General features: G+C 54.5%; 1 protein-coding gene across 2 annotated transcripts in view; it reads right to left on the bottom strand.

The window, feature by feature from the left end:
* The window catches only part of PRDM11 (PR/SET domain 11), a 49,524-nt gene that overhangs the window by 9,231 nt on the left and 27,204 nt on the right, over nucleotides 1–13,089 (bottom strand). The window contains exons 6-7 of one of the 2 annotated variants that reach the window (XM_060105018.1): nucleotides 9,301–9,722; nucleotides 5,192–6,318 (exon numbers count right to left, since the gene is read on the bottom strand). The exons of the other annotated variant lie outside the window; for it this stretch is intronic. Coding sequence (XP_059961001.1) covers nucleotides 5,753–6,318; nucleotides 9,301–9,722 — 988 coding nt within the window. The 3' untranslated portion in view covers nucleotides 5,192–5,752. Of the gene's footprint in view, nucleotides 1–5,191; nucleotides 6,319–9,300; nucleotides 9,723–13,089 lie in introns of those variants that run through there. 2 annotated transcript variants of the gene reach the window in all.

Genomic DNA, 13,089 nt, shown 5'->3' on the forward strand with positions numbered 1-13,089 from the left:
GGGAAGAAATCAAAGTCTGTCCGACTGGCACAGCCCAAAGAACTGTACTTGGAGCAGTCCAAGGGAAACAATAATTCACAGAAATAAATCCAAATGGATAATGAACACATGATTCAGCATCGCTAAGAAAAGAGGCGCAAAGCAACACATTGTCTTGTTGGCACAGATAACTTTTTTACATTGTAAGCTCTGTATTGGTAAAGGTGGCAAGACTAGGGTCTCCCATACTAATGGTGGAGAATAAGCTGGCACAACACTTTGGGAAATGACTTGGCAACATGGACTCGAACAAGTATTTGTTCATTCACGTTCACAGCAGCATTATTCACAATAGTCAAAGGTGGAGGCTACCCAAGTGTCAACTGATGGACGAATGGATAAATAAGATGTGGTATATGCACCTAATGGGATATTAGTCAGCCATAAAAAGGAAGGAAATTCTGACCCACGCTACAACATGAATGATCCTTGACGACACATACTAAGTGAAATAAGCCGTTCATAAAACAACAAATACTACAGGATTCCACTTATATGAGTAGTCAAATTCACAGAGACAGAAAGTAGGATGGTGGTTGCCAGGGGATGGGGGATGGGGAAATAGGGAGCTAGTGTTGAATGGGTACAGAGCTTCAGTTGGGGAAGATGAAAAGGGTTATGGAGAGGGATAGTGGTGATGGTTGGCCAACAATGTGAATGTACTTAATACCACTGAACTTTACACTTAAAATTGGTTAAAATGGTAAATTTTATGTAGCTTGGATTTTTCCACAATATTTGTAAAATTTAAAAAAGAACACCAAAACGTTAAGATGTGGAGCAAGAATGCAAACTCTGCATACCACCATGCTGACTGTTCCACTGTTTGTAATGGAACAAAAGCTAGAACATCTAAACTTCTGATACTAGAGAAACAACTGAATAAACCATGGTATATTTGTACAATGGAATGTTACTCATCTACAGAAAAATGTTTTCAAAGAATCTTTCATGACATGGAAAAATGGTCCTGATATAAGGCAGAGTGGGAACAATAGGGCTGAAAGCTATTTATATTATGGTTCTAATCATGCTTTAAAAACCAGCCTGGGTAAACTGCTTGAAGGAAACACTGTTTTAACAGTGTTTTAACAGTGATTATCCATTACACATGGTTCTACTTCTTTGTAATTTTCTGTACTTTCCAAGTCATCCTCAATAAGCAATCATTACTGTTACTCCCTCTCTCCCACCCCCTAAAAAAGGAAAAGACATACACCAACGCCAATTCCAATACAGGGTGGCAGTGGTGACGGTCACGGTGGCCAGCAGCACTGGGAATCTACATTGGTGGTACCCCAGGCATAGCGCCCCTCACATACAATCTCAACGCTCCAACTGCAGACGTCTGCCTTTTCTTCATACGTGAGATTTCTTCTGAATGTGCAAACTATTTTCTAGTCCCCAATTTAGCAAGAGTCTGGGATTTGACCTAGTGGTGAGCACAGCATGGAACTGAGGTAGATCCAAACTTTCCTATTCCCAGACACAGAAGGCAAACCATCCATTCATGTTTTTTCTAACAAGAATCACTAAAATCATAGAGCACAAGGAAAGAAGAATACAGTCTTTTCTTTTTCCAGTTTCTAAACAGCTGTCAGGCTCTAAAAGCTAGAATTATTTTCTCTGGCACTCATCTTAAAGAGAAAAAGGTAGATGAGAAACACGTAACTATCAGGGATTTATTCCAAAGAGCAACTTGGTGAGGACGTCAGAAGGTTTAGAAAGATTCAAGTCAATTTCCCCTTCCAACTTCTGGTGTTTTCCTACCCAACAAGAATCAATACTTAGGGATAGAGGTCCTCCTTTATAGCACAAGGAACTATATTCAATATCCTGTGATAAACAATAATGGAAAAGAATATGAAAAAGAATGTATATATGTATAACTGAATCACTTTTGCTGCACGGCAGAAATTAACACAACACTATAAATGAACTATACTTCAATAAAATTTTAAAAAATATTTAGGAAGCGAGCTCAAATCTTTGTATGGGTCACGAAGTATCTTCAAAGATCAAAATTGGTTCAGCATCCCGTTGTATTTGGTTGTTCTGAAAGTTGGCATTTGAAATAAGATATACATGGCAACTCTCAGTGAATCATACAATCCATTCCCCCTGAGAAGATGTTTACGCTATATCATTTTTAAGGTAAAGCTAAATGTAGCCAGCTAAGTCCCAACACCAATTCCTTCTAGTCAGGTCTCCCCATTTTAAGTATTTTGCAGTAACCCCCAATGGCTTGATCCACTCCCAGAATCCTGTCCCCACACAACAATCCCTGTATGAAGAGGCATGCCTGTCCCATTACACGGCTGCAGGTGAACAAGAGCCCTTCCTGGAACAGAAGGCTTCCAGGGAGTGAAAAATCTTTCTATTTGAAGTAGTTTCCAGGTCGCTACTTCATTGGAGGGGAGGCACAGAGTATGTCAGAAGGGGGATGGAAAATGCATAGTACAGGCTGATCTGTAAACACTAGTGCTTATTTGATAGCTTTCCAAATCAGACCCTTTGAAGCAATCAAGGGGGTGGGCGGGTAGTGGTGGTGGAGGGGTGGTTCTGGACTGAAACTTGCATGATGATAATGGATTGTTTTTATTCCAAACTCTTTGCTGACTTTGGGTATTGGCTAGATAAGCACCAAGACAACACTTTTCAGACCTCACCCACTGTGTCTTATCCAGGGCACCATATTTTCTAGCTGGGTCAGGAAAGGACTATCAGTTCCAACTCAAGAGAGAAAAATAACCCAAGGGGCATCCATTTTGTTGGAGGGGATAGACAAAGGCCAGGCTCAGACACTCTCACTCAGTGGCTATGCCTCCGATGGAAAGGAAGCTGCCCTGGTCACTGAGGCCGAGATGAGAAAAGACTGACCAAGAAGAGGCTGGGCTCTGTATTCTCACATGCATTGAGGTCTCTGGGCTGGGAAGGTCTTTGGGTCATGCATCCACCCACTAGATGGTCACCCGGACTCTGACAGAACACCACGCAGCCAGCCCTTGGCATGGCTGGAGGCCTCAGACTCTTAGGGGGGATGTCCCCATCTTAAGCTGAAATTGGCTGCCCATTCATTTCCATCCTCTGGCCCCAGTTTCACCTTCCTGTTTGACGTGCTAGCCCCACAATCCCCACTGAAGCCAAGAAAAAGAAATTGAAATCTTTTCCATCTGAAGTTGACAAGTCTCTTCATCTCTCTGTCCCCTTTGCTTTCAACTTGGCCCCTTTCCCTCCCCAGAACCAGAGGGAGAGGCCAGCCAGTCACTGCTTAGTACCCTGACCTTGGTGGGAAAGACCCTAGGCCCCGTTTCACAGGATCTCTGTATCTCCTGGAGATCGGATAATCTTGACTTCCATGACCATGCTTTTTGGTCAAGAATGGCAGAGGATGACCTGGATTCCCAGGTCTGGTTAAAGCAGGCTGGAATCTTCCAGAAAGTGGATGGATCCCTGGTCAGGACATGGGTATTTCCTGCCTGAGAGAACCTCTCCCTGTGACTGGAAGTAAGCCAGGGCAATGCACGGATCAGGGGGTCCCTTTCCTGCTGAGGAGACTCCCAAGGGGAGCCAGAGGAAGCCATTTCAATTACTTTGAGAAGCCTCAACTCTAGGTGGGCAGGGCCTTACCTGTGACAGTCAGATACCCAGATCAGTGGGGAGGTGACCAAAAAAAAGTGAGTGCCTCAGGGTGGTCCCTGAAGTACCCTGGCAAATGGACAGCCCCTGACCCTTCTGGAGTGTCCTGCCAGAAATGGTGGGGTTTTTCCCCAGGACCCCTGACATACCTTTAGGGAAAAAAAAGGTAGAATTCATTGAGCAACATCTCACTTTCGATTTGCAGAGAAATTAAATATAGTGAAACGATTTCTTTCATATGTGGATGCTTTGCCCACCTCGGCCCATCAATTCCTTTCCTTTCCTCTAAGGGTGCTGAACATAGGGCATCTGAGAGCTGATGAGATCTGGGAAATGCCAGGGGCACTTGGGTCTCCCTCTCCAACACACTTTTCCTCGGTCATCTAACCCCTGCTTTGGGGGCCTCGAGGTTTTCACAGGAAGCGAAGAAAGAGAATATACACCAAAGAAAGATCCTGGAGACCGGGTGTGTTCCAAGTGTGAGATCAATTTCTTTTTATTGCCATCTTAACAAAAGTACTTGGGAAGGCAATCTTTGATTCCAGCATCGGAGGGCAGGGCAATGCCAGGCAATAGTCAAGCCATCGGGCTGTCGGATAGGGGAGTATTCAGTCTGGGGGAGCAGGAACCCCCAGAGAACCACAGATGGGGAGAAGGAGCTTAGGACACAGGGACGCTGCAGTTGCCCTCCATTCTCCCGCCACGGGGCTAAGCTTGGGCTGGGGTTAGAAGCAGGACTCCAGGAATGGCGGCAGCAGGCCCTGGGCATAGCAGTCCTCCCAGCCCCCACCCAACTATGGCTCTAGGGGGCAGGAGTGGCAGGATGGAGGGTTGGGATATGAGTCAGCCTCAGGCCAGGGAGCAAAGAGGACACACAGCTGAGCTGCACCCACGTCAGAGCTGAGCTTGCATCCGCCACTCCCCGCCTCCCTCCCTAACTCTAAGAACCCGGCTCTCTCCCCACACTCCAAAACCAAACACGAAGAAGCTTCGAGATGTGTGTAGCTAATGCATATGCAGCCCAAGCAAGCAGAGGCAAGGCATGCTGGGACCTGGAACGGGACAGGAACCCTGCTGGGCTCTGGAGGGGCCAGAGGAGGGGTCGCCTTCTGGATCCTGAGACCCAGGCCCTACTTCTCCCCAGCCACTGGCTGCCAGCCTGCGTGCCGGGGCGGGGAGGGGTGGACTCGCACCCTGAACGCTGCTCTTGCCTCCCCCTGAAACCCCAAAGAGCTCGGCAGGGGCAGGAGCAACCCCCCTCCCAAGTCTCACATCTGGTCTCTGACAGGGGAGCTGGAAAAATCCACAGACCTGGCTTCCAGTCCTGGCCCCACGACCAACTACTGTTTCATTTGTATGAAATGCAGATGATGATGGTAATAATGATGATCGTAACACCCGACTTGGCTGCCTCGCCCACTGTCCTGAGGACCCACGGAGATCACACGTCTGCGAGCGCAGGGAGAAACATAAAGTGCCTCAAGAATGCCAGGTAGTCTTCCCCTTCCTCCGACGTCACCCCCCTCTTCTCCCCGCTCCACAAAAGGCAAGCATGGCAGCTGAGCACACGAGCGAGGGCAAGCGGAAGGCCAAGGCAGGGGCGCCACCCACCGGGGCTCAGAGCCCTGGGGGAGGGGAGGACAGACCCCTCCTGGAAGGGCTGAGATCTGCTTGCCCGTTCTCGGGCCTCACCCTCCTCGAAAGCAGCAGCATCAGGGCCGGGGAGGCTGATGCGGCAGCCCTGAGGATGGAGAGCAGGATTCCATTCAGATGCCGCCCACTCTCGCTCTCCCTTTCCCTGCAAGGCCTGCTGCTATGGGGTGCAGACCAAGAGGAGGCTGACCCTCCAGGCCAAGCAAGCATCAAGCAGGTAGCTTTTCCTGCATCTTGAGCACCTGCCAAAGATGAGGGAGTAGGGTTGAGCCCAGGGCAGCCAACCTGTACGCAGTGAGGAGATAACAGTCCCCCCAACACCCTACAAGGGTCTTCGATCTTGGACACAAGAGACTGGCCCCTGTCTCAAGGCCAGACACCCCTCCTCCATCTCTCTTCCTCCCAGTGCAGACTGGCCGGCTTAGAAACTGTGCTTTCTCTTCCGAGACCTGGTAGTCCGTGCGTGGGCCGGCGCTGGGAGTGCCTCTGGGGGCTCCACTGGGGGAGCCTCGGCCCGGGGGGTGGAGCCTGTGGGCGCTGCCCTGTCGGGCCCCCGCTGAGATGCCTGGATCCCATCCCGGATCTCTGTCAGCGTCTGGCACATCTGGCTGACACGGCTGGTCAGCTCGGCCATGGCCTGGCCAATGGCCTGCATGCCGTTTGCCATGTCCCGGTGCACGGTCACCAGCTCCTGGCAGAACTGCCGAAACACCTCAGTCTGCTGGGCGTGGGTGTGGAGGAGCTGCCAGTCTAGGCCTGTGCTGGGTGGGCCGGAGTGCGGCCGAGGGGCCCTGCAGGCGGCCTGGGCCTGAGGCGAGGGCTGGGGCAGGGCCTCGGGCTTGGGGCCCACTGTCTCGGACTGGTCGGAGGAGGAGGAAGAGAGGAGCAGGGCGGGCCTGGCCAGGCAGGCCTCTTCCTCTGGCGACGGCTGCAGGGGCCCCCGGAGTGGCTGCCTCGAGGGCCCGGGCGTCTCCTCATCTTCATCATCTTGGGGGACAAAAAAATAAAGAAGGGCAATTGATTATAACTGCGAGAAAGAAGGCAGCCCTGGGCTCGGATGCACTCCCCAAAGTCACCTAGCCTCCCCCCACCCTGCTACCCCTTGTTCGGCACCTGCCCCTCCACCCACCCACCTGTGGAGAAGCACCTGCTCCCTATATCCCTGAGGTGCTCGGGCCAGGCACCCCTGGGGAGACAGGTGAGCATGAACAGTGCCCAGGTCCCCAGGTCCCCTTCCTTGTACAGGAACAGCCACTTTCTAGTGGGACCCCAGCCCCAGGGATGGCACGTCAACCCAAGGGCTCACTTCCTCTCTCTGCGGCTCAGTTTCTGCAAAGCAAAGGTAACAACTGCTCTACCTACCTCCCCGACCACCTGCCCACCTAGCAGGGCTGTTAAGACTACACAGGAGGACAGACAGAAAGGCACTCTGCAAAGCTCCAAGAGCGACACCTGCCAAAAGGTACTATGATGCTCTCGGCAGCCCTGAGTTCCCGCCTCCATGCGGCCATTTCTGAGCTGCTTGGGGCCACCTTGTGGCCCTGCTGGAATCTGCAGCTTTAGGTCACAGAGCGGGAAGCTGACAGGCTGGAGAAGGGAGGCAAGGGATGGCTCTGGGACAGACAAGCCCAGACGATGCAGAGCAGATCTACTTGGGCGACCAGCCCTGCCGTCCTCTCAGCGCCCCAAGGCAGGCTACCCGAGCAGACACACCCCGTCTACCTGGAGCACCTGACGGCACACAGGGACCATCAGACAGACTGCTACTTGTGACCAGTCGCAGGGAGGGGCCCAGCCCTGCACACGCGGGTCTCGGTGGCTCTCTCATGAGCTGGTTCCCACAGCAAGAGCGAAAAATATACAGGCTGACCCTCCTGACAGGCACACCTCCCTGCCTGTACCTGGGGGGCTGAATTCAGAACCACCCCAGGGGAGGTGACAGATTCCCGTTGCCCTGGGCCGCATGCCTCCGAAGGGTCTCGGCATCTCACTTGGGCCAGCACAGTAAGAGAGCCTAGAGCCTCAGGACCCCCACTTGGCGGACACCAATTCTGGAAGGGCAGGGTTGAAAGAAGTGGGACGGGCTGCGGTGATGCTGCTCCCTCCCTTTCAGGGCCCCATTCCACCCAGCCCCTAGCCAAGTGCCGTAGCAGCTGGGAAAAGGAGGCCTGGACCAGCCTGTGGTGGAGGGGTCCCGGGCCCCCTGCCCAGCTCAGGTCACATTTGGTAACCTCATTACCTTTGGTCTCGGGGAGACGGAAGGGTGAGCAAGATAGAATTTAAGGAACAGACTTCACTAGGTGCTAGCCTTCTCCTTTTTCTCATAATTAGGTAGCATCATCCTGAAACTGGGGGATACACTGATTCAGCGGGAGCTGGCAGACCCAGGTTCAAGTCCTCATTCTGAATCTGGCTCTGAGACCACCTCTGTGTCTGGAGCTTAACTACCTCATCTGGACAACATGGAATTCGGACCGGCTGATCTCCTCCTTCTTTCCTAGTTCTCAATATCTGAGTCCGAATGGCCACCTGTCAGGAGCCCCAGCCAGACAGGAAATTAGCAAGCTCCCTGCGGCAAGGGGCCTGGGAAGGGAAGGCTGGGTCTTTGTAAACCATCTTCCCGAGGGCTGGTGTCCCTGGAGCCCTGCTGCCTGGCTGGTCTCTCACAAGCCAGACAGCCTCCAGCTAGGACCGAGGGCTGTGAGAGGGGTGGTGGTGGGGGGGGCAGGTGTGTGCAGAAGCACAGCAGAAGGGGGTGCAGCCCCAGCAGGGAAGGGCCTCGAGTGCTCCCCCTTCTGGTGAGCCCCGATAAGCACTACAGCCCCAAAGGACGCCCAATGTAGGCCAGGAGATTCCACACCCCCCAACCCCTGGCATCCAAGTTCATCCTGAGACACAGGAAGCAGAGGGGAAAGAGGGAGACGAATGCTGAGGGAGCAGAGAGGTGGAGGGGGCCATGGGGAGGGGACCCAGAGCTTAGAGAGAGGAGTCCTAGGGAGAGCCTTGGGCGGGGGTTTGTGGTGGTGGTGGGGCGGTGGGCAGCAAGAGGCAGAGTGCAGAGAGAAGAGAAGGCAGCATGGCACCGTGGAGGGGAGTGTGGAAGTAACAGAAATAAAGACACTCGGAATAGACAGACAGAAAGGACCGAGCTTTCGGGGCCTGGGACTTGGCTGGCTTCCTCTCGCGCCCCTCCCCCTCGCCTGCTACACGGGGCTTCCCTGGCTCCTCTCTGTTCCTGGAACGTGCCAAGCGCCTTCCTGATGCAGGGCCTCGGGGCCTCGTACATGCTGTTCTGCCTGCGAGGCCCTCCCCTCCCCTGCGCTGCGCCCCACGGCCCACGCGTACCGGCAGGCTTAACTCTTCCTCATCCTTGGTCTCAGTTCAACTGTCATTCCTGGGAGCCTTCCCCAGCCTCGGTGGACGGGCCAGTCCACCACTCCTGCTCTCAGGCAGGCCGCCACATAATTTGCAGGGTCAAATGCAACACGAAAATGCGGGCACCTCGTTCAAAAACTAGTCTGAGTTTCAGGAAGGCAACCGAGGAGCAGTTAGCCCAGCTCCGGCCTTGAGAGCGACAGGTCGCACACCCAAGTAGTCAGCCCTGCTCTCAGGACCTCCTGTGTTTGTGCTTCGTGCCTTCTTTCAAATTTCCTTGTGCAATTATTTAACTAAAGTGTTTTCATTCTCATGAGTTTAAGCAACGTCCCAAGAACAGGGGCAGCGTAGGTTTTATACCCATCTCTGTCTTCCCAGCTCCCAGTGCAACTCCTGGCACGGTGTTCAGGAAATATTCTCGAATGAATGAAGGGAAAGAGGTAGACAGGACAGAAGTGGGGGAGGAGGGAAGGATGGAAAGACTGGGCGAGGCAGAGGGGGACAGGAGAAAGAAGGCAGGTGCGGGGGACTTCGCCACGAGTGGGTGCGGAACAGGCAGGGGGAGCCTGGGGAGGGGAAGCGGGCGGTACTCACAGCTGGTCGAAGGGCTGTCGGTGCCATCCAGTTCCACCCTGGGGAAGCCGTGCCCGGACCGGGCTGTGAGCAGCGCTGACTCGATGGCCCTCTCGTGGGCAGTGAGCACGATGGCGGGGGCCCGGCCCCCAGCCCCTGGGCCCGACAGGGACTTCTGCATGAAGGCCAGCTTGTCCTTGGTCCTCCGTTTCATGTCATCCCATCTGTGCTTAATGTCCTTGACGGAGCGGGGGACCTGGCTGACGGAGGTGATTTTCCGAGCTATGCCTTCCCAAATCTTGTCCCTGTCGGCATGGGACAGCCGCATGGTCTCCCTCCCAAAGAGAACCGCTTCGTGGTGGGTCACCTCCGTGACCAGAATGTCCAGCTCCTCCTTGGAGAACTTGGGCTTCCTCTTACGCTCAGCCAGGGGCACCACGTTCCTTGGGTTGAATATCCCACAAAGCACAATTGGGTAAATGACCGTCAACGCGGCAGGCCTCCTCCTTCCTAATTGCCGGCCCCCAGCCGGGGAGCCAGGAGGCACCTGGGCGCCCTCGCCCGCTCACCACCACCACACCCTCTTCCTAGCGACAGGCCCCTTCCACTGCTCCTTGGAGGGCAGGAGGAGACGCGGCGTACTCGATGGGAGCGCTGGACGGAGCCGGACGCCTTCAGTTTCAGGCCCTGCCTCGCCTCTGACTAGCTGTGAGAGCCACGGCCGCTCAGCAGCCTCTCCTGGTCCCACTCTCTCCATCCGGAACCCGAGTAACACCTGCACCAACCTAGGGGCTTGTTACTAAGGAGGCAAAAGCACAGCGATGTAAAAGAGCTTTAAAGCCCTAAATGGGAATAAAGGATCCTTACTGGGGTTAGGGTGAGGCCATTGCCTCCACAGAGCGATCGTTACCTAGGGCCATAGACCCGGGTGGCTTGGAGGAAGACTTTTAAACAGTGAGACTATTTACAGTGGGCTTCCATGGGGTGTGGCCTCGCTGGTGATGCCCATGATTAGGGTGTGGCCACAGAAAGCTTGTTCTGTCCTGCGGCTCTTCCCCTTCCCAGTCTCCCCAGTCCCCACCTCTGGCTGTGTACAGGCTCCCCTCCCACAGGAGTGCTGGCTGGCAGCAGCTCCTTTGGGGGTGGGCTGCTGTGCTTTTGGGCAGCTCATGGGTAGAATGTGAGGACCCCATGAGCACCCATTGGGAGACAGGTTCCACTCTGATGGAGACCAGGAATGCCCTCGGCTTCCATCTGCACAGAGCAGCCAGGGGCCCTGGGCGTGGGCACAGTGCAGCCCTGACCCCTCTGGCCTGGCACCTACTCTGGCTCTGCAGTTCCGTATCTCCACAGTGCGGTTCTGTCCACTCTTTAACTCATGCCCAAGGTCCCAAAGATCCATCCAAGAGAAGAACCTAGGATATGGAGGGAGCCTGATTCACTCCCCTGGCAGGTGCCGAAGCCACAGCAAGAGACAAGTGCACAAAGATCCTTCAGCCTTCACCTCCCCGCCAGAATATCACAGCCCAGGAGGCAGGAGAAGAAGTCCGAGACTTTGTCACCTGGCCAAGACAGTGGTAGGGCCCCGGGCTGGGGCCTGGGCCTTGCACTCAGACAGACTTTGGATGAGAGGCTGAGTCTCCTGTGCAAACCCCATTTCCCCCAGTACCACCTCCAAGACCTGCCAGGAAGAGTTCATTCAGGGCTTCCTAATCTCACCATGTGGGATCAGGAAATTCTTTGTTGGTGGGGGAGGGGGCATCCTGAACAATGCAGGATCTTTATCAGCAAAGCATCTACCCGCAGAGGACAAAAGAGCCTGTGGTTGTTGGCCACTGATTTCACTAAGGCGGAGCACCCGGCATAGAGCTGCCATCAAGTCAACGCTCATCATGCGGGTGCCCATTCTCTTCCTGGCCTACCACTTCGGGTTTGAGGAAATTAACCAACTCCATTCGATCACCTGCAAGAGCCTAAGCTGTGACAGTGCTAGTGAAAGTGTCTGAAAATTAGGAGGAGCTGTACAAATGGAAGCCATACATGAAGGGGAAAGGAGGGTTCCCAGGATGAACTGGCTTTCCCCTCACTCCAACTACCACCAGAAGGCCATCTCCCTGGCAACAAACCATACACCCAAACCCAACCTACTCCTTGAATCTCTAATGAGATGAGGGCCCACCATCTGTGACAACCCTGGTGTCACCTTGGATCAGAATAGGTCTTGGAGCAGGAACAGGATAGATCCCAGGCCAGCAAGATAGCAGTAGCTGAACCCACCCTACACAAGGCCCAGGAAGCCATGCTGTGCCTGGTCCCTTGTGTACAAGCAGAAAGAACACTGGCCTAGACGTTCAGAGATGTTCTGCCACTGACTGCATGATCTTGAGTAGGACCCTGCCCTGCTCTGGGCCTCAGTTTAGCACTGTAGCATGCAGATCAGAACAGAGCAGTGGTTCTCAACACTAGCGGCGCATCAGAATCACTCTGGAGAGCTTTAAAAATTACCAATGTCCTGGGCTCAGCCCCAGCCTGATTAAGTCAGAATCGCTGGGGTGCTAGATGTCCACTCAGTTAGTACAGATGATGAATCCCCTTCTTTGCGGTTACAGTAAAGCCTTGTCCCGGCCAAAGCTTCAGTGCAGAAAGGCCTGACCCAGACCGCACTCAAGCACACTCTCCTTTGCTTGCCTAGAGCCAGACCAGAGCTACAGGCCAGGGGTCTGGGCCATGCAGCCCATCTGACGACCTGCCGGACACCTGGTCCCCACTTCCCACTTCTGAGTCTTTGCTCACAATGTCCTCAAATGAAACCCCAGACCCTTTGAAGGTCCAGCTCAAAGGCCCTCCCCACCCCTGCTTTCATCTGAGCCCTCCCAGCGCATTGTCCGTGCCTCCATCAAACAGCCTTATTAGAAAAAGCAATTTCCACGGCGGAAGGTGTGTGTCCTGGGAGGGCCAGTGGGGCAGGGCTGGGCGCATCCATCTAGGGCACCCAGTACAGGCTCTGACTCGCCGCAGGTGCTCAGGAATGGGTGGTGAGTTACATGTGCTAAGCTGACTTGCACCCGGCGGTCGGGGAGAAGAAGAGGGCAGAGGTGCCCATCCACCTTCTTGGAGCCACTTTCAGGGCACGGCTGACCTGATGATGTGAAAGGGGGCTGGGGAGTGGGGGTCTGTCCCCATAGTGCAAGGCTGGGGCCCGCCTGTCCCTTGGTGCCTCTGCTTCTGCACCTGTTAAATGACGATGAGGACAGTGGCCCCAACAAATAAGAGGGTGAATCCCTAAGTGCCCCGGACATTACAAGCTGCAGCCCACACATCAGCGGGCCTCAGGTGGGAGCCCATGTGGGCAGTGGGGTGCCGGGGAAGGGGACTGGAGAGCTCACCATGGCCTCCCCACTTCAAACCAATTTCTCCTCATTTCCTTGGCAGGTCTCAGGGTTTAAATCCAGCAATCTCCCTCTTAGGGAGGCCCTAACTGCCCTCCCTCCAAGCACAATCTCTCCTCAACCTCCCAGCCCCCAGCCCCCAGCCCCACGGGGCACAGAACTGCACAGACACCGACAGTGGGCCTGATCCACGGCGCGGGTCTGCCCCTGGGTCCAGCCCTCCGAGGCCTCCCTTCCCTCCCAACCCAGCTCCTAACCCCCGTCACAGCTCCTGAATCCCAGAGAGAGGCCACCAAGGAGACAATGAGGCAAGCCCAACCTCCCACACTGCTGGCTGACCCCACCAGGCAGGGCCCCCCAGCACACCACACAGGCCAGCAGCACAGAACCCAAAGGAGCACCCTCGGTCCCGAGCTCAGCT

Source organism: Mesoplodon densirostris, chromosome 7 (assembly GCF_025265405.1).
Source record: "Mesoplodon densirostris isolate mMesDen1 chromosome 7, mMesDen1 primary haplotype, whole genome shotgun sequence".
Taxonomy (NCBI): Eukaryota; Metazoa; Chordata; class Mammalia; order Artiodactyla; family Ziphiidae; genus Mesoplodon; species Mesoplodon densirostris.